This window comes from Chrysochloris asiatica, unplaced genomic scaffold, assembly GCF_000296735.1.
Source record: "Chrysochloris asiatica unplaced genomic scaffold, ChrAsi1.0 scaffold00337, whole genome shotgun sequence".
Lineage (NCBI taxonomy): Eukaryota > Metazoa > Chordata > Mammalia > Afrosoricida > Chrysochloridae > Chrysochloris > Chrysochloris asiatica.
Window position 1 is genome coordinate 671,606 of NW_006408855.1, and position 25,824 is coordinate 697,429.

Sequence of the window (25,824 nt, forward strand, 5' to 3'; positions counted from 1 at the left end):
GGGAAACTAATATTCATAAGGCAGTCAAGGATTTTAGTATTATTTACCCTCTTCAAGCTATGCCTAGATCCCTGTATCCCAGAGCCCTGTTGTTCCAAGGTTGAGTATACATCACTATTTACCTTTGTCCCACTAGGTCATGCAAACCTGTCTCAGTATTCCCCTATCTATCTTTTGTCTCCTCCCCCTTCTTGTATTGCCCTTCCCAACACCCAAAGTAAAGCCCCCACCCCAGCCCCATTGTGGTTACCTTATATTCCATTAGTTCTACCCTCCATTTAAGACAGTCTATTTTATCCTGTAATCTACCTGACATTCCCACCACCTGGATCTCTGTTCTTCTGTGTTTACCTTTTTTCACATTGTAATTGTTTTGATAGTAGAGTGACCTCCCAGATCCTCTGTTCTTATAATTGTATTCTGTTCTTGACTCTTCCATTTGTTGATTGAGTTCAGGGTGATGCTGCCATGTACGTTATTCTGTAGTTGTTGTGTGTTCTTGTTGGTTCTCAGTCCACAGAACTTCCTTTAGGATGTTTTTCATAGCAGGGTTGGCTTTGGCAAAATCCCTTAGCTTCTACTTATCCTAGAATGTTTTGATTACACCATCATATTTGATTGACAGCTTTTCTGGGTAGAGGATTCTTGGGTGGCAATTTTTTTCTTTCAGTGTGTCTCCTCATTGCCTTCTTGCCTGCATGGTTTCTGTTGAGAAATCTGAGCTTACTCTGATTTGCTTGCCTTTGTATGTTATATTTCTCTTTTCCCTAGCTGCTTTCAAGATCCTGTCATTATCTTTGATTTTGGAGAACTTGATTATTATATGTTTTGTTGATTGTCTTTTAGGGTCTATCCTTCCTGGGGTTCGTTGAGCTTCTTGAATGCTTATCTTTTCACTTTTCTTGATGTTTGGAAATTAGTCTTCCAGAAGCTTTTTAATTATCTCCTCTGTGCACTTGTGTGATTGTTCCTGTTCCGGAATGCCAATAATTCTTAAGTTCTTCCTCTTCATATTGTCCAACATGAATCTTGAGACTTCTTCAGATTTTTTTAACCTTTTTTGTGTTTGCTCTTTTATCTTAGTACTATCGAGAGATTTATATTCTAGCTCACTAGTTCTGACTTCTCATCTCCTCAATTCTACTCCTTTGCCCTTTCAGTGTATTGTCCATTTCTGATATTCTATTATTAATCGTTTAGACCTCTTTCTGTAGGTTTTGAATTGTTTCCAATGCTCTTATCTATCTTATTTGATTGTTCCTGTAGCGCTTTCCTGACTTCTTCCTTATTTTTCTCAACTGCATTCTATAGTGTTTTGATACCTTTTTAAATCATTTTTAGGAATTCCTTCTCTGGCATTTCCAAAGCCTGCCTATCTTCCAGTATGGAGTGTAGGTCTACTTCCAGCTCATTTGCCTCAGTCGCTTTATCTTGTTTCTGGATATGTGCAGATATGGTCATCTGCTTCTGTTTTTTGGGCATATTCAGGAGTTACCTGTGGCTTTAATACTTAGATGGGTGTGTATTTTGATATTTTTTGTGCTTTCTGATTGCCTCCAGGTAAATGTGATCAGGTAATTGGCTTCCCTTTTCACTCTTCTTCTTGAGAAATTTCAAGATGCCACTATTGTTCATTTTGGCGTAACTTAGGATTTAATTTTCAGCGTATTTCCTTTTTTGTCTGCCTATCCTGCTCCACAGTCCCTGTTCAGGCCTTTTTTCTAGTTGAAACAGTTCAGGGCCGGCTGTGGCCGTTTGGCTTTAATTGGAAACTGTCTCTTTAAATTTTGAGGAGATCTGTGCACATGTGTAGTAGAACCCTCCGAGGGTGGGGTTGGGGTATCCAGTAGCTCAGGCACCCCTATAGTCACCCGAATGGAGATACGCAGACAGCAAGGGACCAGTGAACAGATACCAAAAGAAAAGAATATCCACACCTTTATCTCCGCAGTTCTGTCACGCGTTTGTGGTTGCTCCGATGCTCCGATCCTTCTCCTACTTGGTGTCACCCAAGATGGCAACTCCTGTTGCAGCTGAGCCTCTTGAATTAGAAAGCAATGGATTTCTTGCTTCTGCCACAATTTCCCCAGCTGTAAGCCTTCCAACCTTCTAAATATTCCTTTATTTGTGGTTCAGAGTTCTGGGACCATCCCCTGAGCTTGCTTGGTCGGGTATTCTGACGGAGCTCCCTATTGCACTTCCACCCGATCTGCCATCTTGTTTGTTCTCTGGTTCTTCTCTTTTAAAATGACTTGGTGGATAATTATAACTAGAATCATATATTGATTTCTCACTCTGTGACAGACCCTGTCCTAGGCAGTGTCCATATCTTATTACACTTAGTCTTCACACAAACATGCAAAGATTATGACTTCCAATCCCATCCTCATTTTACAGATGAGCAACTAAGCTTATAAGAATAACAATTGTGCTTGAGTTGGTAGGGCTCTTAATAGTTGAGTTGGGATCTGAATGGAGGTCTGAGGGGCTCTTTACGTGTCACTAAGTTTTCTTGAGAGAGGGAAGGTAGGCACAGTTTTCCTAAGATAGCTGGAGTTGTGAATTAGGGTCAGGTGTTACTGGAGCTGGGGATAGGGAGTGGGCTGCAGGGAACGTGCCTGATTTAAGGCTATCTCAGGTGTAGGTGGTGTGCCCTTTCTGGAGCTTGGTGGAGTCCCATGAACCCCTAATGGGAAGGCATGTTCTGGTTCCAGCCCATGCAGACAATTCACTGTCTTTGTTCTGTACTCATTTGGGCCTTTAGAAACCGAAGAAGGAATTCGAGTAGATGAATATTTTGGAAATTGTTGGCCACAAAATCTGAGTCTGCTATTAAAGATTGCTAAGAAGGAAAAACTTAGGTTAAAGAAGGTGTGCTTGCAAACATGTGAGATAAAAGGGCCCTTGGAGTCATAGTTGTAGCTTTCAATAGCAAAATAAAACCCTGTCTTGTTCAGTTACTTTTGCATCCTTGTTTCCTTGGTTTCAGAGAAGATGAGCTGACTGGTCATCTCTTGTTTACTTCTTGCTGTTCCTCTTCTGTTATTTGTGTCTGCTTGCAGACACTGAAGGTACCCTCAGCGGACAAGGCCAAGAAGTTTTGTTTCACCTGTGGACTTGGAGAAGAAGTAGAGAGAAAGGAGTTTATTTAAGGAGCCTAAGGCATGTAACTCTTGTATCAAGTTAGAAGAGAGAACAGACTATACTTTGTGTTCTCTCATTAAATCTGTTAGATCAGTGAGAGAGAAATTGGTGATAAAAGAGAGCTCTATTATCAGCCCCACATGGGAGATTCATGGACTTATGGAAAGGGCTTCTTTAAAATTAATACATGGAAGCATTAAAGTATATTTGGGGCTTTTCCCAAGAAGTGCGAGTCCTGCTGTGGTGCTGCAGGATAATGCACTGCACCACAAGGACGGACTGAACCACAGGGTTGGTGTTTCAAACTCACCAGCCGCTTCTCGGAAACCTATACAGGACTGCTATGAGTCAGAGACGACTCGATGACACTTAACAATAATAACAACTCAAGTAGTGGACCTAGGCCACTGTCGTGAGGCATATATAAAGAATTCAATAAATTCTAATTTATTGAAGTCCAAGTTAGGCTGCATTTGGCATAATCAAGAAAGAAAGTTTCAAGATGATCCTTTGGAGTCCTTTGAGAGTAAAGGGTCAGGATCAGGATAGTGGTCTCTGAGCACCTTTGGGCATATTGGTGGTAGTGGTTCGTGCCACCAAGTTGACCCTGAATAGGATTTTCGAGGCAGTAAGCCTTTACAGGAGCAGAAAGCCTCATTTGCTTTCATAGAACTGCTGGTAGATTCACTCTGCTTGTGATTAGTAGCCCAGTTCCTAATCCACTGCAATGTCTGTCAGAGTGTCTAATAGTACTCTGGTCTGTGGTTTTAACTTTGACTGAGGGGTTTGGCATTGTTTGGTGGTTGGAGAACAATTGATCAGAGTCAGCAGACAGGCTTGGGTTCTAATCCTAGCTCTGTCTTAGAACTGAGGCATAGCCCCCTATAGTCAACCCTCCTTAGGTCTGTCATCAGGAATAAGCTCTGAAATATACCTCAGATAGTTCAAAATGTTAGATGGCTTAATTTAATGCCCTTTTTGATAATGTCTAAAAAAATCACAACTTTTGTTTTGATGTAACTGACGCTGAACTTCTTTTGTTGGCAAAATAATTGAAAGTGTAGACTTGGGTGGCTGTTGGATACTTATTATTTAAATTCCATGGAAGTGGATTCTTAAAACTCCTATCTCCTAACCCCATCAACAGTCTTGCCATAGCTGCACTGTGATTATTGGAAAGGATCTGTTTAGACTTCCATAGCATTGCTTATGCTTGCTTGCTAACGGCTTCACTATATATATAGGCAGGGAAAGACAGGAACCCTGACCTTTATTCTTACTACTCTGTAAGTCATTTCTGAGATACCTTATGCAGTTTAGGTTCTAATTCCTAGACTTCTTTATTCTAGTTTATCATCTAATTGCTGATGTTTTAACCAATGGAACATAACTGTAGATCCTTATATTTTGTTTGCTATTCAGATCCTTTCTGTTTTGGTGATGTCTGTGATAAATAATCACCTTCATTTTGTAATTATGAGGAGTAAAAGTCAGTAGATTATTCTGTGTTAGTGGTTTTCTTACATTAGTGCACATCCAAATCACTTGGTTGTTGCTGGCTCAGATTCACAGCTACTCTATAACAGAAGGAAATATGATCATGGAATCCATTCTTGTGGACACTGTGTATTTTGAGTGCCTTCCAACCTAGGGGGTAATCTTCTAGCACTATTTTGGACAATACTAGGGAGTTTTAGAAAGTTTGTGGAGAAATTGAGTTAAAAGATAATGAAATTTCTCCCTCATATGTTGTTGTGATTACTGAAGTTTTCACTAGCAGATTTTGGAAGTAGATCACCAATAGATCACCAGGATCACCTTTCTTCCTAGTCTGTATTAGTTTGGAAACTTTATTGAAACCTTTCCACTATGGGTGACCGCTGATATTTGACATACCAGTGGCATTGCTTCTGATATGGTAGCCAACACATAAACCACCAATGTAACAAACTGACAGACTGGTGATGGGAATCACTTGGAAGTCTTGTTATAACACATTTCTGTTTCCCACTCCCAGAGTTTCTGATTTACTTTATATGAGGTGGGGCTGGTAACTTGCATTTGTAACAAGTTCTCAGGAATTGCTGCTACTATTTTGAGTCCTGGTGTGGTGCTGTGGTCTAATGTGTCAGACTGCAAAGTCATTTGAACTGCAAGGTTGGTGGTTCAAGCTCACCAGCTGCTCCTTGAAAACCCTCTGTAGGGTTACTATGTGTTGGAATCGAAAACAATTTTGTGGCTCACAACTGTGAGAAGCCCTGGTCTACAATGAAGTGCAGGCACTGTGTGAGAGAGAAACTGGTGTGAGATGTGGTCTCTGGCCCTGAGGAGCTTGCCTCTCAGTTCGGACCTGCACTTAGATCTGTGGGCCAGGTATTAAATGAGTCTGAGAAATTCAGAAAACGGAGAAATCTCCTATAGCTCTAGGAATTCAGGAAACTTTTATAGAACTTGTGGAGTCATTAAAGTAGAGTACTTAGGATCAGCAAGGTTTGGGTAAGCCAAGCAGAAAAAGGCTGCACTCTATTTTTATCAAAGCAGGAAAACACTTTTGATAAAAATGTGATTGTGGAAATGTCACAGGTAGCTTCTGTACATGGCACCACTTTAAGTTGGTGGGTATTGTACTTATGTTGGTAACTAGAAATAAGGTTTGGAAAATAACTGCATTCCCCTGCTCCGAGTTCTCTTGATTTTTCTTTCTTTCTTTCTTCTGTGTTGGGTAGAAAATTGGCCTTGACGATTTAACATCTGCTCACTGATAATTCTGACAAGACTATAGATTTTTTTTTTTTTAATCCTTGGGACCAAAAAAAAAAAAAAAAAGATATATAAATGGATTGTAATATGCAAAAGTGAAATGTACTGGTTTGTGTGTAGCTAATGAAAGCTTTTGAAGTTGGATGCTTTATCAGGGCAGATAAGAGTATTTGGGTTCTAATTCTTGTTATCTAAGGAGCTCTGGTAGCATAGTGGTTACGAATCAGGCTATGAACCACAAGGTCAGCAGTTCAAAACTACCAGCCGTTCTGCAGGAGAAAGATGAGGCTTTCTGCTCCCGTAAAGATTTACAGCCTCGGAAACCCTGTACAGGGTAGCTATGAGTTGGAACCGACTCCATGGCACATAACAACAACAACTCTTGTTATCTAACAGGGAGTGATACATGTTGAGCATTTAAAAAAATTGTGGTAGGTATATATGTAAAAAATCGATCATTTTACTTGTTAAACTTTTGTTTCTAATGGATTAAAATTGATGGCTATGTTTTGTCAATGTTTTGACAAAGTCTTTCTTTTTAACTATGCAATATAAACATACTTCATATGGGTTTTGAGATTAATGTGATCCTCTTCTGAAAACATGATGTCTACCCGAATGATTATGTTTATGTTAAAAATTAAAAGATATTACTACCTCAAGACCAGAAAATAAAATAAAATAATAAAAATAAATCAGTTTGCGTTTTCTTCACAGTGATAGTTGTTTTTTTGTTTTTGTTTTAAATTTCAATGAGGCATCATAAAGATAAGTTACTTTTGATCTGTTTAGGTAAAAAGAAAACTTAACTATGTAACATTGACTAAGAAATGAAGGCAAGCATATATTACTTTTCTTTTTTACTCCCATAAATTATGTGGTAGGTGCTTCCTTATGTTTATACTTTGAAAAATTGCTATTTTAATGAAACTGCACGTTAAAATTATGGTATTTTCTTGAATTTTAGGTACTTACACTGTGAAGTTTTATGATGGAGTAGTTCAGACTGTCAAACATATTCATGTCAAAGCTTTTTCCAAAGATCAGGTGAGAAACGTGGTTTTGCTTTGTGGTATGAATAATGCTAACGTTGTAGTTTTTTTGGTTGTTTTGTTAAATAAAGACATTACATTTGCTTATGATGGCAAAAGTCTTTTTTCTTTCATCTAACACAGTTTCATCAGAAAATAACACACAAGCTTTCAGAAATTGTAAATATTTGTCTTTCCTTTTTAACACATTCTTTTTCTAAAATCGCTCAGTACTTGGTTACTGTGTCTTGTTTATTTTCCTCATAAGTGTCTTCTTGTCATTATTTTCTAAGTGTGCCCTTCCCTCAGAGCTGCACTAATTATAGGGAACTTAATATAAATGTCTGGGGAGACCTGGAGCATACTTTTCTCCTCATCTAATTTTGTCCTTTGGAATCCTGGTGTGGTGCTGTAGCATAAGTAAGGTTGTCAGCTGTAACCCACCAGCCGCTCCCTGGAAATGGTGTTACAGGGTTGCAATGAGTTGGAAAAGACTTGAAGGTACTTAAAAGCTACAGCAGCTTTGTCCTTCAAATTGAGACCATGACCATTTGATTTGCAGAGCTACTATTTGTCATAGATTTGACAACCACTAGCCCTAGATGTATCTTCGGTTATAAATTATCCTTTTGTTCTAGTCACCATGTGTGTACTTGCTCAAGCACATGACCTTCGTTTGGATACTGAACATATAGTACATACAGATATGGACATCTAGAAATACTATCTACTTTATCGTTTTTATTTTCTTTTTCTCCTCCTTTACCCTTTTTCATGTTTATATTTAAATGAAGTAGTTGAGGGTGAAGTAGAGATAAAAATGTTAATCCTGATGTTTTAAAAAATTCTGATAATGGTGACATTTAACACAAATTAATAAAAATTACTGATTATTAACCTTTTTAGATGGTATTGATATAACAGTTTATTATGATGTATCTTTTCTTGTGATGATCAAATGCTCTTGTTTGTCAAAGATTTCAGTAGGTTCTTCTGTTTATACATTTAGCCAATTCAAAGGATTATGATACATAGTACTTTGAAAAGTAGCCCCAGGATTGTTTTTGCCTTTTGAGTTTTGGATCTTCAGAAAATTGACAAAATTATGAAGTTTTTGCCGTGAAGATGTTTTGCCTTTTTATTATTTACCCCTTATTGTTGTTGTTGTTGTTGTTAAGTGTTGTCCAGTTGATTCTGACTCATAGCAACTGTATATGGGGTTTCTGAGGAGTGACTGGTGAGCTTCAGTTGCCAACTTTGATCCAAACTGACTTTATGGTCCAGAGCATTAACCCACAGTGCCACATGAGGACTTCTTTTTTAGGAGCTCCTTAGGAATATTAAAAAAAAAACAAAAACAAAAAACTACATAGTACTCTAAAATGTTATTTGATCTTTTTTTTGTTGTTAAGTGCCATTGAGTCAGTTCTGACTCATAGTAACCCTGTATAGGGTTTCCATGGAGCAGCTAGTGAGCTTGAACAGCCAACCTTGTGGTTCACACTGACCTCGCAGTCCATTGTATTAACCCATAGTGCCATACCAGGATTCCTAGTTGACCTTAAATCTGGTAATATTTGTGTTGGGTTTGTAAAATGAGTTAATATAAATAAGGATTTCAATTATAAATTTGTCCCAAATTATCAGTTGTGTCTAGAATCTCCCAAAAATGGAAATCTAGGACTCCAAGTAACAAATATTCAACGGTTTACTCATGCATGTTACTCAAGAAATTAATTGATGGCATTCATAGTATTTAGGATTAGAGATGATTGCCTTACCTAGTGAAGATTGTGAGTGCCTCTGTTTGCAATAACCAACTGCCTCTGAGTGTGTCTCACATTATTTTAGACCTGGAAAGTTGGCAAGCATGGGCCCATGATCTCTTTTTTCCCAAAATGGTGTGGTAGTTTGACTAAATTACTTTTCAGATTTCTCTAACTGTGGGTTTTGTTATCACCACTCACAAAGAAAAACTTAATAAAGTATGCCATAGAAAAGCTTTTTTAAACTTTCTTTATATTGTATTAGAATAGACTGAACTTTTTTCTTCTACTGAACGGTAATACCCTAATTGTTTTGGTAATCTATAGTTTAGAGACATTTATCTCTTTTTGAAGCTATAAAAATAATACATGTGTACTATAGAAAATTTAGAAAGCACAGACAGACACAAAGAAAGTAAAAAGCTTCATAATCCTATCACCCAGAAAAAATTGCTCCTAGCACTTTGGAGTATCTTTTCTTTTTTCTGCTGAACATATATGGTGGTGGTGGTGGTGGTGGTGGTGGTGGTGGTGTGCCGTCAAGTCAGTTCTGACTCATAGAGACCCTTTGTAGAGCTTCCGAGGCTGGAAATCAGCTGGTAAATTTGAACTACTGATCTTGCAATTAGCAGCCCAACTTGTAACTCACTGCACTATATATATATATGTGTGTGTGTATGTGTGTATATGTGTGTGTGTATGTATAGATTTCTTCCCAACACTGAAGTCATGTGGTATATAACTCTTCTACAGCTTGTTCTAGTAACAGAATAGTATTTTCCCAAGTTCCTTAATATTGTATAAGAACATGACTTTTAATGGCCGTATAAATTGTTGTTCTTTATGTAATCAATTCTCTAATGGTCAATCTGAATATTCTGTTGGCATATTCCATTTCTAGAAATTTAGTTCAAAGATGTCAACTTTTAAAAGTCTTTTGACCCAAATTGCCAAGGCACCCTCCCCCGACTCTTCCAGAAAGGTGGTTGCAGTTTATATTTCTACCAGCAGTGTGTGAGAGTGCTTGTTCTCAAACCTGGCTACTTTTATAATAATTTTTTTATCCTTAAAATTTTTTTATCCTTCTAGACTCTAACCTCAAAATCTCATTTATTTATTTTTTTTTTATGGCCTAATTAATCTTGTTCTTGTTGTGTACTTAGGCACCTCTTCCTGTTTCTGGCAAAAATCTGTGTGTCTACTGTGTACTAGATGCTAGGGGTCTCATATGAACATGATATGGTGGTGATTCTTGTTTTTTGAGGTCTTGAAGAGAGAGGCATACACAAAATAAATCTAATCATAGTTTTGGGAACTCCAGAGCTTTCAGAGCTGGCTTTCGTATGCAGACAATCACAAGACACAAGATTTTTTGTGTAAATATTAATGACAGTAATTTAGGAGGAAAGGAAAAGAAACCATTTCTTTGTGATGGAAGAAAACTCAGGAAAATAGTAGAGGCTTATTGGACTGAGCACAAATGCTACCTAGTAGAGGAAGCAGAGACTGGTTCTGGGTTGGACAATCTGTGCCACTTTCTTGTTCATTCTCCAGGTACCAGTTTGAGTTCTCTTTTGCACAAGGTATCAGAATATGCTGGCAACTGGGGCAGGCCTCTGAAAGCCCCTGAGCCTGTGTAGTTTGTGGAGGGACAATGAGAAGGATGGGGCATACATTTTCATAGAACACCCCTGCCTGAAATGTTTTTCTAGTAAATGTTACCAGGGTAGTTATTTGTGTGTCCACTTAATTATTATTATTGGCTTATTAATAGAGATTGAAGGAGTTGAATATGGCAGTTGTTTTCTTTAAACTTAGACTTGGTTCTCAAACCTCAAAGCGGTTTTACTGTGGTGCTTTGCATTCATGACCTGGCATATGCCCTCTTTAATTTCTTTGTTTGTCTTCATAACTTTGCAAAAAATCTCCTGATTTTGTATTTGCAAGTAATCACAAAGTGTGTTTCATCGCTATTTTGCTCATTTTAGAATATTGTGGGTAATGCTAGGCCTAAAGAAACAGATCACAAAAGTCTTTCATCATCTCCTGAGAAACGAGAGAAGTTTAAAGAGCAGAGAAAAGCTACAGTCAATGTGAAGAAAGAAAAAGAGGACAAAGCCTTAAAAACAGAACAACGACCCAAGCAACCCGATAAAGAAGGAAAACTAATTGGCTCTGAAAAGGGAAAGGTATCAGAGAAAAGCCTTCCCAAAAACGAGAAGGAAGATAAGGAGAACATTTCAGAAAATGACAGGGAGTATTCTGGAGATACCCAAGTGGATAAGAAACCTGAAAATGACCTTGTGAAGAGTCCACAAGAAAATGTGAGGGAGCCTAAAAGAAAACGAGGCAGACCTCCTTCCATAGCTCCTACTGGTGAGTTTTCCAAGTGGGCTCTGCGCTGGGCAATATCAGAGTGTTCTTCTGTAGCCCTTTGTGGTTCTTTGTAAATTCTGTACTTCAATCCTTCATTTTTGTGACTGACTTTGAATCGTCTTGAGATCTGAAAGCAAGTTGTGTTTGTGGAGCTTGAATTTTAAGTGAGGAATGTCACTAGATGAACATAAATCGGGAAGTATGTCCATGACTGAGCTTTGGGGTAGTAGATAACTGCCACTAGATCCTTCAGTTTATATGATAAAATATAGTCTCTTGAATCTTGAGTATACTTATAGGCCCTGTGCCCATGCACATGATCTCATTTTAAGTAGTTTTAATAGAACCAGGGATCAGGAAATAATAGTTTTAAAAAAAAGTTTGTTTTATTTTGTTGTAGGAAATTAGTGTTATTGAGGCAGATGTGAAAGAAGAAAGGAGGAAAAGTAAATAAGGTATGGGCCTCCACTCTGAAGGAGGGGAGAGTCAAAGGAACACTAGAACTTGGGAGGCATGGGCGCATTTTGAAATTGAGCTCTGTGGAGAGTGTTTATTGATTGCAAAATTTTACAGTCTAAATAGAAGGCTAAAATGGCTTAATTGGTATGCATCAAGGAAATAGGTTATGTATTTAGGAAGGATACAAGTTGAAATTCTTCTAGAATATCCAAGAATGAAACATGTCCTGAATTTCTTTCTAAGCCAAACACTTATTATCCATGTCCATTCAGTGATATAAAGGGTCTCTGGACTGAACTCTACCTAGGATCACATGGTCTTCAGGCATGCTTACTTGCATATTCCTTACCTTCCCCCTCATTTGTTGTAACTGGGTTTCACCTTCAATAGCTGAACTTGTTGGAATTGTTTCTTAACTTAGGGCCTAGACCTGTGCTGTCCTTATGGTAACCACCAAACTCACGTGGCTTTTGAGCACTTGAATTGTAACTAAGTCAAACTGTGTAGGTCTGAAATACACAGTGGATTTAAAATACTTAGTAAAAGTAACAAATAAAATATGTAAAAATAATGAATTGATTTTTATATTGATTATGTGTTGATGCTTTTGGCTGTATTGGGTTAAATAGAATACCTTTTAAAAATTAATCTCACCTTTTTTAAAAAAAATTCTTTAACATGACTACTGAAAATTTAAAAATAACACGGCTTACATTTGTGGCTCTCATATTTCTATTGGACGGCACTGGTCTAAATTCAGCGACTGCAGACTCTGATATGTGATGAATTGATTTATCTAGAAGGTAATGGTGATATGCCATCTTTGGAAGAACTTGAGAAAATAGTCTCTGTGTTCTATATTCAGATATGGAACTCCATTTAGAAGTACTGGAGTTTTTAAATCCTTATGCAGTACACAAAATGTTAAGATGTAAAATGAATGAAAAATGTTTTTTTTTGTTTTTTTTTTAATGTAAATTAGGAGAAGAGCAGTTATGAAAAGAAAGGGGAAAGCTGTGAACTGGCAAATTCGGCCATGTCCTCAGCTGGGTTTACGTGTTACTATCAGGTTGATCCTATGCATGGCAACCTCACCTATGTTAAGAGTAGAAATTTGTTCCGTAGAGTTTTTCAATGGCTGATTTTCCTGAAGTAGCTTACCAGGCCTTTTTTCTGAGGCCCTTCTGCGTGGACTCAAATTTCCATCCTTTTGAATAGCAACCAAGTGCATTAGTCATTTACAGCATATAAGGAGTCCCCCAGCTTAGTTTAGAAAAGAATATATATGGGAATACATACAGTTATTTGTAGTTTGTATCCCAGTTTGCAGACCATCCTCATGAGGGCCACATGACTTAAATCAGATTCTCCCCACCTCCCCAAAAGGCATAGTCAGTTTATTTCTTTTGTCTGTGTAAGTATAGGATTTCAATACTAGGTAGGACAATAGAAAATAGTCCAATACAAAGGATGTTTTCTAAACTTACTGTTAAACATGACAGAGGAATTTGTTAAAACACAGATTCCAGCCCTGCTTCAGCCCTTCCATATCAAAGTCTCGGGTGAGGCATTGGAATAAGCATTGTGTAACAACGTTTTCAAGTGATTCTTGCTGTAAAAAGACATTGAGAAACACATGTCAGCCCCAGTTTGTATATGGTATCAAAAGGATGAAGTATTTGCTAAACATCCCATATATATGAGAGCTTCAAAAAGTATGTGGAAATTTCCATTATATTTTAATTCTATTTTTCCATGAATTTTTTGAAGCCCTTTAAAAATTGTTTGGACAAAGGTCATTGACTTGGTGGAACCTTGAGCTCCATAGACTGTGTAGACCTGAGTACTGCAGGATCTGAGCTATTTAGAAAAGGTTGTATTGGCATTTAATTTGGAATGGGTGTAATCTCCAAGTTTCCTCCACTTGGGACCGAATAATGTTGTCACAGTGGCAATATTGGACCCAGAGGAAAAGCCAAAAAGAGTTTAGTACTCTGATAAGGTTTACCCTCTTAGAACTTTAGCCCTGTCTCTGGTTTTGCTGTTTGCCAGGGGAGATCTGAACTACTGGTCTTAAAGAGCTTCTCTCTTCTCCTTCACTTCTTGTCCTCCTGCTTCTCTTTCCCTTGCCTCTACTTCCTCTCTTCAATCCCCTTTCCTTAATCCCCTTACTTCTTCCTTACCTCCAAGCTTCTCAGTTTCTTTTCCTGTGTTCTCTCTCTTGCTTGCTTTTTAGATTCTTATCTTTCTGGACTGAGGATAGTGTCTTAAATGTTAGGTGTTTAAAAAAAGAGGAAGTACTACCCAAGGGATTTAGTGTCTGCATTGCTACATTATGTCAGAGCTGGATTTGCTAGGGATCAGCAGCCATGCCTGGAACAATCTGTCAGATAGCATAGTCACATGAGATTTTTTCTGAATTGGTTGTAAGAGGAACTAAAAGTTGACATCTTTTTGGTTCCTCAAAATTAAGACTAATACCCAAACATCTAATTTTGCAAGTAGAGATTAACAACAGTAATCAAGTATAGTCTAAGGATACACATTTTAGGAATTTGCTTGCAGGGTGGATTTCCAGAGTATTGACTAGGTCAAGATTTGGTGAGAAGATATAAAAATGATAGCATTGCCCTTGTGCCTTTGTATTTTAAAGCAGTCATGTTGAATGTGGTTTAAAGAGAGGATTTTAGGAGAGAAGTGGATGAATAGAGCTGGGTCATAGGAAGGATCTGAAGAAAAGAGATTCAGGAGTTGAAGTACAGGATGTCAGCATCTCCCATTTCACTTTTTTATTCATCTGTTGTAAGTTAAAAAAAAAGTCCTTTGAGGGTCTGTGTATCATGCAAGAATCTGTATACTGTGTGATTTCTTTGTTAAAAACGAGAGATTAGATCACTAAGAAATTACATATATTTTTGTGTGATTTTTTATATACATTGTAGCTGTGGATTCAAAGTCTCAAACTTTGCAACCAATAACATTGGAATTGAGAAGACGAAAAATAGCAAAAGGAAGTGAAGTCCCACTAAAACGTCCTCGGCTTGACAAAAATTCATGTGAGTCTATAGGTTGTGTATGCATTTAGAACATGACATTGATTGGGTCTCTTACCTTCTATTCTATTTTAATTCCTGGCTACCCCATGTATTACATAGTAGAACTACTCTGTGGAGTTTTATTGACTGCAATTTTTACAGAAGCATATCATTAGGCAATTTTTCCCTCAGTGCTTACTGGGTTGGTTTGAATTGCCAAATTTAGGTTAGTTGTTGTTGTTGTGAAGTGCTGTCGAGTTCGTTCCAACCTATAGCGACCAAGTATTGGGTTTCCAAGGAGCACCTGGTGCGCTTGAACCGCCGGCCTTGCAGTTCAAACCGCTTTGCAGTCTGGCGCATTAACCTACAGTGCCACACCAGGACTCCAAGTGGGATGGTGGTATGGCTGAAAAAAAAAAAATCCAAAAGTACAAACTATTCATATTGGATTCGTTGGTGTCATTTCTATACCCATAAACTGCATTTGAGTTGGATTCCACTGTGAACTTAATGGTTTAGGATTTCATATGCTTAGTGAAACTTTAAAAATACTTCAGTGATTTTTTTTTTTTTTTAATACACTCTTGGCTCCATAAAGGATTTACGATGACTATAAGAAATACTCTTACTGTCTTTGAAAGTTAGTATGTAGACTTTTACATTGGGAAGTTCAAAATAGAATTTAGTTGCCAAGATTGGGACATGACCTTGATGCCCATACTGAGGGGACCTCAAAAAGTTTGGAAAAATGCAATTAAAAGATATTGGAATTTTTCCATGACCTTTTAAAAACCTTCTCATATTTTCAGACTATGAGTCTTTAAATAAAATTCTGTCCTGGAAAAGTGACCTTGCTCTTATTCCAAACTATAAACTAGGAAAAGGTATTTCCTTTCGTAGTGGTCTAACATACTAGAGGAGTCCTGGTGTGGCACTGTGGGTTAATGCGTCAGACTGCAAGTTGTTTGAACTGCAAGATCGGTGGTTCAAGCTCACCAGCTGCTCCTTGGAAACCCTACACAGGGTCGCTATGGGTCAGAATCGACTCAATGACACTCAACAACAACAACAACATACTAGAAATAATTCTGTAAAGCCCTTATAGAGACTACAAGTTCAGAAATCTGTAGTAGCAGTTATTTATTCTTTTTGTTCTCCTGACTGTAACTGTCTTAATGGTTTATAGTGCAAGAAAAGTCCAAAAACTACTCAGAAAGCACTGACAAAGATTCATCAAGGAGACGGTCTTCCAGGCTGTCCACTAATGGGACCCATGAGATCCTAGATCCTGACTTAGTTGTATCAGATTTGGTTAGTACAGTTGGTACGGATCCTTTGGAAGACACTCCATCTAGTGCCAAGGAATCTGAAGAAGGTGAGTTAGAGCTTGTTCTGTAGTTGTCTTACCAACCTGGTACCTGTCTAAATCTTAACCTTAATCTAAATTAAGAACCAATCTGAATCATTGTATACTGACTTCCCATAAGATGATCTGAAAGTCATCTTATGCATACTGCATGGCTGCATTGTTTTTGTAATGTATTGTTTTCCACTTATTAAATAAACAAACTTTCTTTGTCTATTTGGGTTGGAGGCACAGTGCTTGAACAATCCTGTCTCTCATTCTGTCTCTCTGAGGGCCATCTCATTCCTTGCCTCTGCCTTTTCTAACATTTCTAGCAGGTCGTCCCTTTCACTTAGTCTCTGATTAGCCTTTTTTCTTTGCTCACAATCCAGTTTGTGTGAGAACCTGTGAATTCTGTGAGATGAATGACTTCTCCTAACAAGTCCTGGCTTGTGTAACTTCTTGATTTCCAGATTACGTACATGGATATGTTCTCCAGACTTTGTGTTTCCTTGTAGATCAGTTGAAATCTCCTTTGGAAGCTGGACAGGTTTCATCTGCACTAACTTGCCACTCCTTTGGGAATGGACTGGTGCCTACAGGTTTGGAATTGAACTGTAAGTCAATGGGAGAAAACACTATGAAAACGGAACCAACTTCTTCCCTTGCTGAGTTACAGGAGATTTCGACTATTACAGGTTTGTATTTTGAGTTAATGGTCCTCTTCCCATATATATGTATACACACACACACATATATATGTTTTCTTTTGTTTTGACTGTAAGCCTTAAAATTTTGATGTATTTTTTTCTAGTAATGTCTTTCTAATTTTATTAATATGGTTCCCTTATTTTGATGTCAACAAGTGCTAATAAAGCCCTTTCTTTTCTGATATTGATAATTTGTGTTCCCTCTTTTCATCAATATAGCTAAGGATTTATCAGTTTTGATTGTTCCAGAGAACCAACTTTTACCTTTATTAATGCTCTCTACTGTAAAAAATTTTAAATTCTCATTTACTTCTATTCTTATCCTACTTATTTTCTTTTTTCAACTTAGTTTTTTTTCTGTCTTCTTAAGGTAGTACATAAGTTCATGGATTTTATTTTATTTTTTAAAAAATTTTTCATTTTGCATTCAGTGAAGGTTTACAGACAAGATCATCAGTTTTACATTCAACAACAATGTCCTGCTTCCTCTCTCTGATTGTTTTGTTGTTGTTAGGTGTCATCACATTGGTATAGACTCATAGTGATCCTCTATACAACAGAAAGAAATACTGCCCTGTCTTGAGCCAATGTCCCCATCATTGCTCTTTCAGCCTAGTGCAGCTGCAACTGTGTCAGTCTATCTTGTTGGGGGTGTTCCTCTTTTTATCTGACCCTCCACTTTACCAAACATGATATCCTTCTCCATGGACTCGTCCTTCCTGACAATGTATTCAAAACATGAGAGATGAAGTCTGGCCATCCAGGCTTCCAAGGACCATTCTGGTGTACTTCAACACAGATCTGTTTGTTCTTTTGGCAGTCCATGGTACTTTTAAAAGTCTCCTCCAACATCATAACTCAAATTCATCAGTTCTTCTATGATCGTCCATATTCACTGTCCAACTTTCACATGCATGTGAGGTTATTGAAAATACCATGGCTTGGGTTGGGCGCACCTTAGTTCTCAAACTGACAGCTTCAGTCTTGAATACTTAAAGAGATCTTGTACAACAATTTGCCTAATGTAATATGTCATTTGACTTCTTGACTGCTGCTTCCATAAGTGTTGATGATTGATCTGATCAAATGAATTCTTTGACAACTTCAGTCTTTTCTCCATTTATATGGATATTGTTTATTGGTCCAGTGATGAGGAAGGCTGTGGTCTTTGATCTTCATCAGTAAGTATTTTAAGTCCTCTTCACTTTCAGCAAGACAATGTATATATGTTTACTTTTGCTTTAATTATAAGCCTTAAAAATGTGACTTATTTTTTCTAGTAATGTCTATATCATCTACATATCACATATCTACATATCATATATGTACATATCTGCATTCAATCCTGATGGCTCATTTTTCTTCTTATAAGCCAGGTTTTTGGATTATTTGCTCATTATCTTGTTGGGGGTGTTCCTCTTTTTATCTGACCCTCCACTTTACCAAACATGATATCCTTCTCCATGGACTCGTCCTTCCTGACAATGTATTCAAAACATGAGAGATGAAGTCTGGCCATCCAGGCTTCCAAGGACCATTCTGGTGTACTTCCAACACAGATCTGTTTGTTCTTTTGGCAGTCCATGGTACTTTTAAAATACAGATTGAATAAGTATGATGAAAGAATACAATCCTTGTACACACTTTTCCTAATTTTAAACCATTCAGTGTTCCTGTGTTCTGTTCAAACAACTGCCTCTTGGTCTATGTACAGGTTCCTCATGAGCATAATTAAGTGTTCTGGAATACTCATTCTCCACAGTGTTGTCCCTAGTTTGTCATGATCCACACAATTGAAAGCCTTTGCATAATTAATAAAGCACAGGTAAACATCATTCTGGTATTCTCTGCTTTTAGGCAAGATCCATCTGACATCAGCGATGATACTGCTCATTCCACATCCTCATCTGAATCTGGCTTGAACCTCTGGCAGTTCTCTGTCACTGTACTTTTGCAGCTGTTTTTGGATTATCTTTAGCAAAATTTTAATTGTATGAGATATTAATGATGATGTCCGATGACTTTGGCATTCCGTTGGGTCACCTCTCTGGAATGGGCATAAATATGGACCTCTCCCAGTCAGTTGGCCAGGTAGTTGTCTTCCAAATTTCTTTGCAGAGATGAGTGAGTGAGTGTTTCCAGTGCTTTGTGAGAGTGTTGAAAGATTTCAATTTGTGTTCCATCAATTCTCTGTGCCTTGTTCTTTGCCTATTCCTTCAGTGTACTTTGGACTTCTTTCTTCAGTATCATTGGCTCTTGATCATATATGCTAACTCTTGAAATGGTTGAACATTGACCATTTCTTTATGGTACAGCCCTAGTTTCTTTGAACTTTTTTTTCCCTCCCAATTCCATTCTCTGTGTCTTCTACTTTTAGGATTCAAGTTATATATATATGATAAATCTTTTATCCAGTAGTAACTGAGACTGGTGGCTTTCCTTTCTATTTCTTTTTCTTTTAAGTTTTCCCCCACTGTTTTATAGATTAAATAATTTCTTTGGATCTCTCTTTGCTTTCTGAATTTCTTCTCTTAACTCTAATCAGCTGCTAAACTCAATCACTGAAGTTTTTATTTCTTAATATTTTTAGTTCTATAATTTCATTGGGTCTTTTATTTTTTAGTTATATTCCTCTGATAAGGATTTATACTTATTTATTCATTATAATCATAAGGAGCTCTGGTAGCATAGTGGTTACGAATCGGACTGCTAACCGCAATTCAAAACTACCAGCTGTTCCGTAGGTGAAAGATGAAGCTTTCTGCTCCTGTAAAGAGTTGTAGCCTTGGAAACCCTGTGCGGGGTCATTATGAGTCAGAACCGACTCCACGGTACTTAACAACAACATTCATTATAATCATAGTTTCAGTAGCTGCTTTAAAATCCTTATCTGCCTAGTCTAACATAGATTATCATGGGATAAGTTTCCATTGGTTGATTTAAAAAAAAAAAAATCATTGTGCCATCTGAATTATTTGTGTGTATACAACACAGTGACAGTAATTATAGTCACTATATTGTGCAACCATCACCACTCTCCATTTCTAAAATTTCTTATCAGCTTTAACAGAAGCTCAAGGAGTCCTGATGGTGCAATCGTTAAGTACTTAGCTGCTGACTGAGAGAGGTTGGCAGTTTGAAGTCCATACAGTGGCTTTGTTGGAGAAAGAGCTGGTGATCTGCTCCAATAAAGAGTATAGCCTAGAAAACCTTATGAAGCAATACTATTCTGTCACATGGGATTTCTCTGAGTTGAAATCAACTTGATGGCAGTTATCAATGGCAACAGATACTCAGTACAGTACTCCTTAATTAAATAACTTCCTCCCAGTTTTCTCCTCCCACCTGTCCCTGGAAACCACTAAAAAGTTTGCCCGTTCTAGATGTTTTATGTAAGTTGGAATCATACAATATTTTCCCTTTTAATCTGCCTTCTTTCACTTAGCATAGTTTTTATGTACAAAGATGTGGAGTTATGTACAAAAGGGAACAACATGCTTAGCATTTCTCAAGCTGAGGGAACTGAAGAAAAAATTCAAGCCTCAATTTTTGTTATTGAAGGATTCTCTTGGGAAATTTTTGAATGATGCAGAAAGCATCAAAAAAAGATGGAAAGAATACAGAGTAACTATACGAAAAGGAAATGGTCGATGTTCAGCCATTTCAAGAGTTAGCATATAATCAAGAGCAAGTGATACTGAAGGAAGAAGTCCAAGGTTCATTGAAGGAATTGGCAAAGACCAAGGCACTGGAAATTGATGGAATACAAATTGAAACCTTTCAACAAACTGAAGCGTCACTGGAGGCACTCACTCATCTATGCCAAGAAATTTGGAAGACAACTACTTGGCCAGCTGACTGGAAGAGATCTGTATTTGTGCCCATTTTGCAGAAATCATTAGACAATATCTTTGATATCCCGTGTGAGCAAAACTTTACTCAAGGTAATATATAAACGACTGCAAGCATACATTGACAGAGAACTTCCAGAGATTCAAGACGGAACATTGCTGACATCAGATGGATCTTGGTTGAAGCAGAGTATACCAGAAAGATGTTTACCTGTGCTTTATTGACTACTCAAAGGCTTTTTATTGTGTGGATCATGGCAAGCTATGGACAAAATTGAGACGTATGAGTATTCCGGAACACTTAATTGTGTTCGTGAGAAACCTGTACATAGACCAAACAGAACATGGGAACATGGAGTGGTTTAAAATTAGGAAAGGTATGTGCAAGGATTGTATTATTACACCATAGTTATTCAACATGTATGCTGAGCAAATAATGTAAGAAGCTGGGTTTTATGAAGAAAAACATGGCATCAGGATTGGAGGAAGACTCATTAACAACCTGTGATATGCAGATGATACAACCTTGCTTGCTGAAAGTGAGGAGTACTTAAAACTTCCAGCATCAATGAACTCAAGTGTGGCAACAATTGTTAGATTAGCCCAGGACCAGGCAGTGTTTTGTTCTGTTGTGTGTAGGGTCACTATGAGTCAGTACTGACTCAATGACACCTAACAACAAAACAACAATGTTTTTAGAGTTTGTTCATGTTGTATCATTTATGAGAACTTTTTTTCCTTTTGACTAAATAATATTTCATTGTTACACCACAGTTTGTTTATCCATTTACTTGCTTCCTGGGCATTTGTTTTTACCTTTTGGTTATTGTTAGTGTTGCAGTGAACATTGATGTATCAGTATCTGTTTACATTCCTGAGTTCAAGTATTTTGGGCATGTACCTAGCAGTGTAATTGCTGGATCATATGGTAATCATGTTTTACTTTTTGAGAAACTTCAAACTGTTTTCCACAGTTTGTTTACCAGCCATGGTTTCTGAGCTTCTTTTCCAGGCTGTCAGTGGAGAGTCTGGGTTCTGTAGTTCTTAGAGCAAAGTTTCTTGGCTGCATATGAGCTTGTAGGCAAAATAGAGAAGCTTGTAGTATTTTTTGTGGATGGCTGGTTGTTCTGATAAGAATGTGATGACATTGTTTTGAAGGGTACTCAGGGAAATAGTACAGTTTGAATAAAACTGTCTTCTACAGGTAGGGGATGAAAAGTGAGAAGAAAGAGACTGGTTGTACTTCTTTTTACTTAGCTCATTAGTGTGTTGTTAGGTGCCATCTGACTCATAGCAACTCATAATAGATAGGGTTTCTGAGCAGCAGCTGGTAGATTTGAACTGCTGATCATACAGTTAGCAATACAGTGCTTATCATACAGCACCACACCAGGACTCCTGTGAACTTAATAAGTACCTGGCATTGTGCTTAGCATTATTAATACAAAGGACTCCTGGTATAGTGCTGTTGGTTAGTGTGCTAGACTGCAAAATTGGCGATTCAAGTTCACCATCCTCCCCTTGGAAATCCTGTACAGAATCGCTATGGGTAGGAACCGACTTTGACGGCACTTAATAATAACATCAACAACATTGTGCTAAGCATCATTAATACAAAGATTAGTCAGATTTAATGTGTTCTTGGACACCTTAACTTGGGGAAGGTGATGTTTAAGCTAAGTCTTCATGGATGAATAGTACTTTCCCATGAGTAACAGATGGGATAGGATATTTCAGAAGAGGGAACAATATGAATACATTATAGCACATCTCCTATCAGGCTATTTTCAAATGGTGAGAAGGCAGCTAGTCACATATTTATTGATTCTTTAGTTTGACATTCAAAACCTTGTGACTTTATCTGGTATTTGTTGTTATTGTATCTAAGTGCCATTGAATTTCTGAGGTGTGGCTAGTGAATTTGATTCCTGACCTTTTGGTTAGCAGTCCAGTGTTTCTCCTACCATGCCACACCAGGACACTAAGACTCCTCAATTAGCTGTCATGTGATCTTTACATTTATACGTTTGTTGTGTAGAAATCTAATTTCCATTATCTAACAATGAATATAAGATTTGGAATTCTTTACCTTTCTTCTGGAAAGGCAGATTCCAAATACTAAAGTAATTTAAATTGTAAATAGACAATTTCATATTGCCAGTAATTTCAGGACATTTAAATCATTTTGTTTTTAATATGGCCATTTATAAATCTTGTATGTCATGCTGACTCTGTTGCTGTTAGTTACTATTGAGTTGACTGTGACTCATGACCACCCTGTGTACAACAGAATGTACTGCTGCCTGTCTGGCACCATCCTCAGGATCCAGTATGCTTGAGTCCATTGTTGCCTTCCTACTTAGGGATCTCATTGTTCAGCAATAGACTCATATTGGACAATATTCTTTTGTGATTAATAGGGCTTTTACTGACTACTTGTCAGAAGTAGATTGCTGGCCTTTTCTTCATAGCCTGTCTTAGTCTGCAAACTCTGCTGAAACCTGTCCACTATGGATGACCCTTTTGGTATTTGAAATATTGGTTGCATAGCAACACATAAGCCAGCAAATAGGTGTGGATAGTGATTACAGAGTTGCATAGTATGTACTGTTGTTGTTGTTGTTAAGTCCCATCAAGTAGGTTCTGACCCATAGCGACCCTGAACAGGGTTTCTGAGGCTGTAAATCTTTACTGGTGCAGAAAGCCTCATCTTTCTCCCGCGGAGCAGCTGGTAGTTTTGAACTGTTGACCTTGTGGTTCGCAGCCTGATTCGTAACCACTACGCTACCAGAGCTCCTTCCTGAAAACAATATTGAAAGGTGGGAATTTCAAAGAGTTTTTTCAGTCTTGACCAGGTGCTATGTAGTTAATATTCTGTCACATAACTGTCCTTTGAAAATCAAACTCCAAAACCCATTGTTGTCAAGTCAAGCGTAACTCATAGGAACCCTGTGGGACAAAGTAGAATTGCTCCATAGGGTTTACAAGGCTGTAAATCTCTAAGGAAGCAGACTCCTTCATCTTTCTTCTGTAATGTGACTGGTTGGTTCAAACCACTGATTTGGTCAGCATCCTAACGCTTTTAACTACTGCATTACCAGGGCTCCTTGTTTCAAAATATTATTAAGTGCCGTTGAGTCATTTCCAACTTATACCAGCCCTGTGTAAGGTTTCCACAGAGTGACTGGTGAGTTTGAGCCACCAACCTTGAGGTTCAAACTAACCTTGAGGTCCAGTGTTTATCCTATAGTGCCATATCAGTCAAAATTATGAACTAAAAGTACCGAAGTACTAACTCCTGACATAGGTATACTACTAGTTTGGTTCTTTGTTCAGTTGAATCTAGCACATTGTTCTTTAGCCTCATAGTTACAGGGATTCCCTTTTTCTTTGAGCTGCTTTTTAGTGGCCGGGCTGTTTTCCTTCCAGTCAGATTTTTGTGTCACTTGGGGAGAATTATTAAAGTTGATGTACAGTTGAAGTAGAATTTTAACTTCAGAGCCCAATTTTTTTTTTTTTTTTTTTGTCAGGGAGAGCTCTTGAAGAAAGGTATGTCTCTTAGGAGTCAGCAGACTTAATTCGTAATTATGTTGTCGTAAGGGTGGTGTTATGTTAGCTATCACTTGAAATTGGCAATTACATGTCCAAGAAGCTGGGTTACATGAAGAAAAACATGCGTGGCATCAGGATTGGAGGAAAACTCATTAACAACCTGTGATAAGCAGATGATACAACCTTAATTGCTGAAAGTGAAGAGGACTTAAAACATTTACTGATGAAGATCAAAGAGCACAGCCTTTGGTATGGGTTGCATCTCAATGTAAAGAAAACCAAAATCCTCACCACTAGACCAATAAACAACATTCTTATCAACAGAGAAAAGATTGATGTTGTCAAGGACTTCATTCTTCGTGGATCAACTATCAACACTCATGGAAGCAGTAGTCAAGAAATCAAATGACGTGTATTACATTAGGCAGATCTGCCGCACAAATCCTTTTTAAAGTATTGAAGAGCAAAGATGTCAGCTTGAGGACTAAGGTCCACCTAAGCCATGGTATTTTCAACAACCTCTCTGGTAGCGTAGTGGTTACGAATCGGGCTGTGAACCTAAAGGTCAGCGGTTCGAAACTACCAGCTGCTCCGCGGGAGAAAGATGAGGCTTTCTACTCCCGTAAGGATTTACACCCTCGGAAACCCTGTACAGGGTCGCTATGGGTCGGAACCGACTCGACGGCACACAACAACAACAACAACATATGCATATGAAAATTGGACAGTGAATAAGGAAGACCGTAGAAGAATTGATGCTTGTGGGATTTTAGCCTGCCTCTTCCCATAGTATGCACACACATACATAATTTATGCCTAAATCAGATAATTTAGATGTCTCTGTAGAGAAGACAGAAATAATGTAAAGCGAGATTGCGCCATGTGAGTGTTGGGAAAAAATGATTGTACAATTTCATGTCTTTCTTTGTATATTTAGATCACATAGAGGTCTTTTGTATTAAGTTCTAGGGAGTGTTTGTTTATTTACTTATTTGTACATTTTATTGTGGGTAAGCAGCCCTGATGGTGTAGTGAGTTGTGCGTTTGACTGCTAACCATAAGGTCAGTAGTTTGAATCCACCAGCTGCTTTGTGGGAGAAAAATGAGGCTTTTTGCTCACATGAGGGATTTACAGCCTCGGAAACCCTATACAGGGTTGCTGTGTGTTGAAATTGACTTAGTGACACAACAGTCACCACCACCACCATCAAGGAGCCCTGGGGTGCTGTAGATAAGCACTCTGTGGCTAACCTCTAGGTTGGTAATTCATTCTCATTATCTGCTCCTTGGGAGAAAACTGAGGCTTTCTGCTTCTATAAATATATGTTGATGTTGTAAAGTGCTCTTGAGTTGGTTGTCTCATAGTGACCCTATATAGGGTTTCTAAGAATTGACTTGTAGTTTGAATGGCCTACCTTGCAGTTAGCAGTCCCATGCTTATCTGACAGCACTATACTAGTACTCCCTATAAAGAGAATACAGCCTTGGAAACCCTGTAACAAGCTTGTTATGAGTCTGAATCAACTTGACGGCAGTGGGTTTAGTGGGTTGAAAGTTTACAGAGCAAATTAATTTCCTCCTCAACAATTTATGTGTATTTTGTTTTATGACATGAGTTGTAATTCCATCATTGTAATAGAACTCTTCCCAGTTCTTCCTTGGGTTCCTCATTTCCATTTGCCCATTTTTGCTGCCCCTTCCTCCATTTTAACTTTGGTTTTGGGCAAATGGTTTTAGTCTTGTATAGTTGGTTGTTCTGAGGAGTTTTGATTTGCATCTCTCTAATGGCTAGTGA

At 37.9% G+C, this 25,824-nt stretch overlaps 1 protein-coding gene across 1 annotated transcript in view; it reads left to right on the forward strand.

Annotated features, from left to right (window-relative positions):
* Positions 1-25,824, forward strand: part of PHF20 (PHD finger protein 20) — a 211,272-nt gene that overhangs the window by 101,830 nt on the left and 83,618 nt on the right. Inside the window, exons 5-9 of the mRNA XM_006875716.1 lie at positions 6,872-6,951; positions 10,690-11,077; positions 14,479-14,592; positions 15,758-15,946; positions 16,435-16,614. Coding sequence (XP_006875778.1) covers positions 6,872-6,951; positions 10,690-11,077; positions 14,479-14,592; positions 15,758-15,946; positions 16,435-16,614 — 951 coding nt within the window. The remainder of the gene's footprint in view (positions 1-6,871; positions 6,952-10,689; positions 11,078-14,478; positions 14,593-15,757; positions 15,947-16,434; positions 16,615-25,824) is intronic.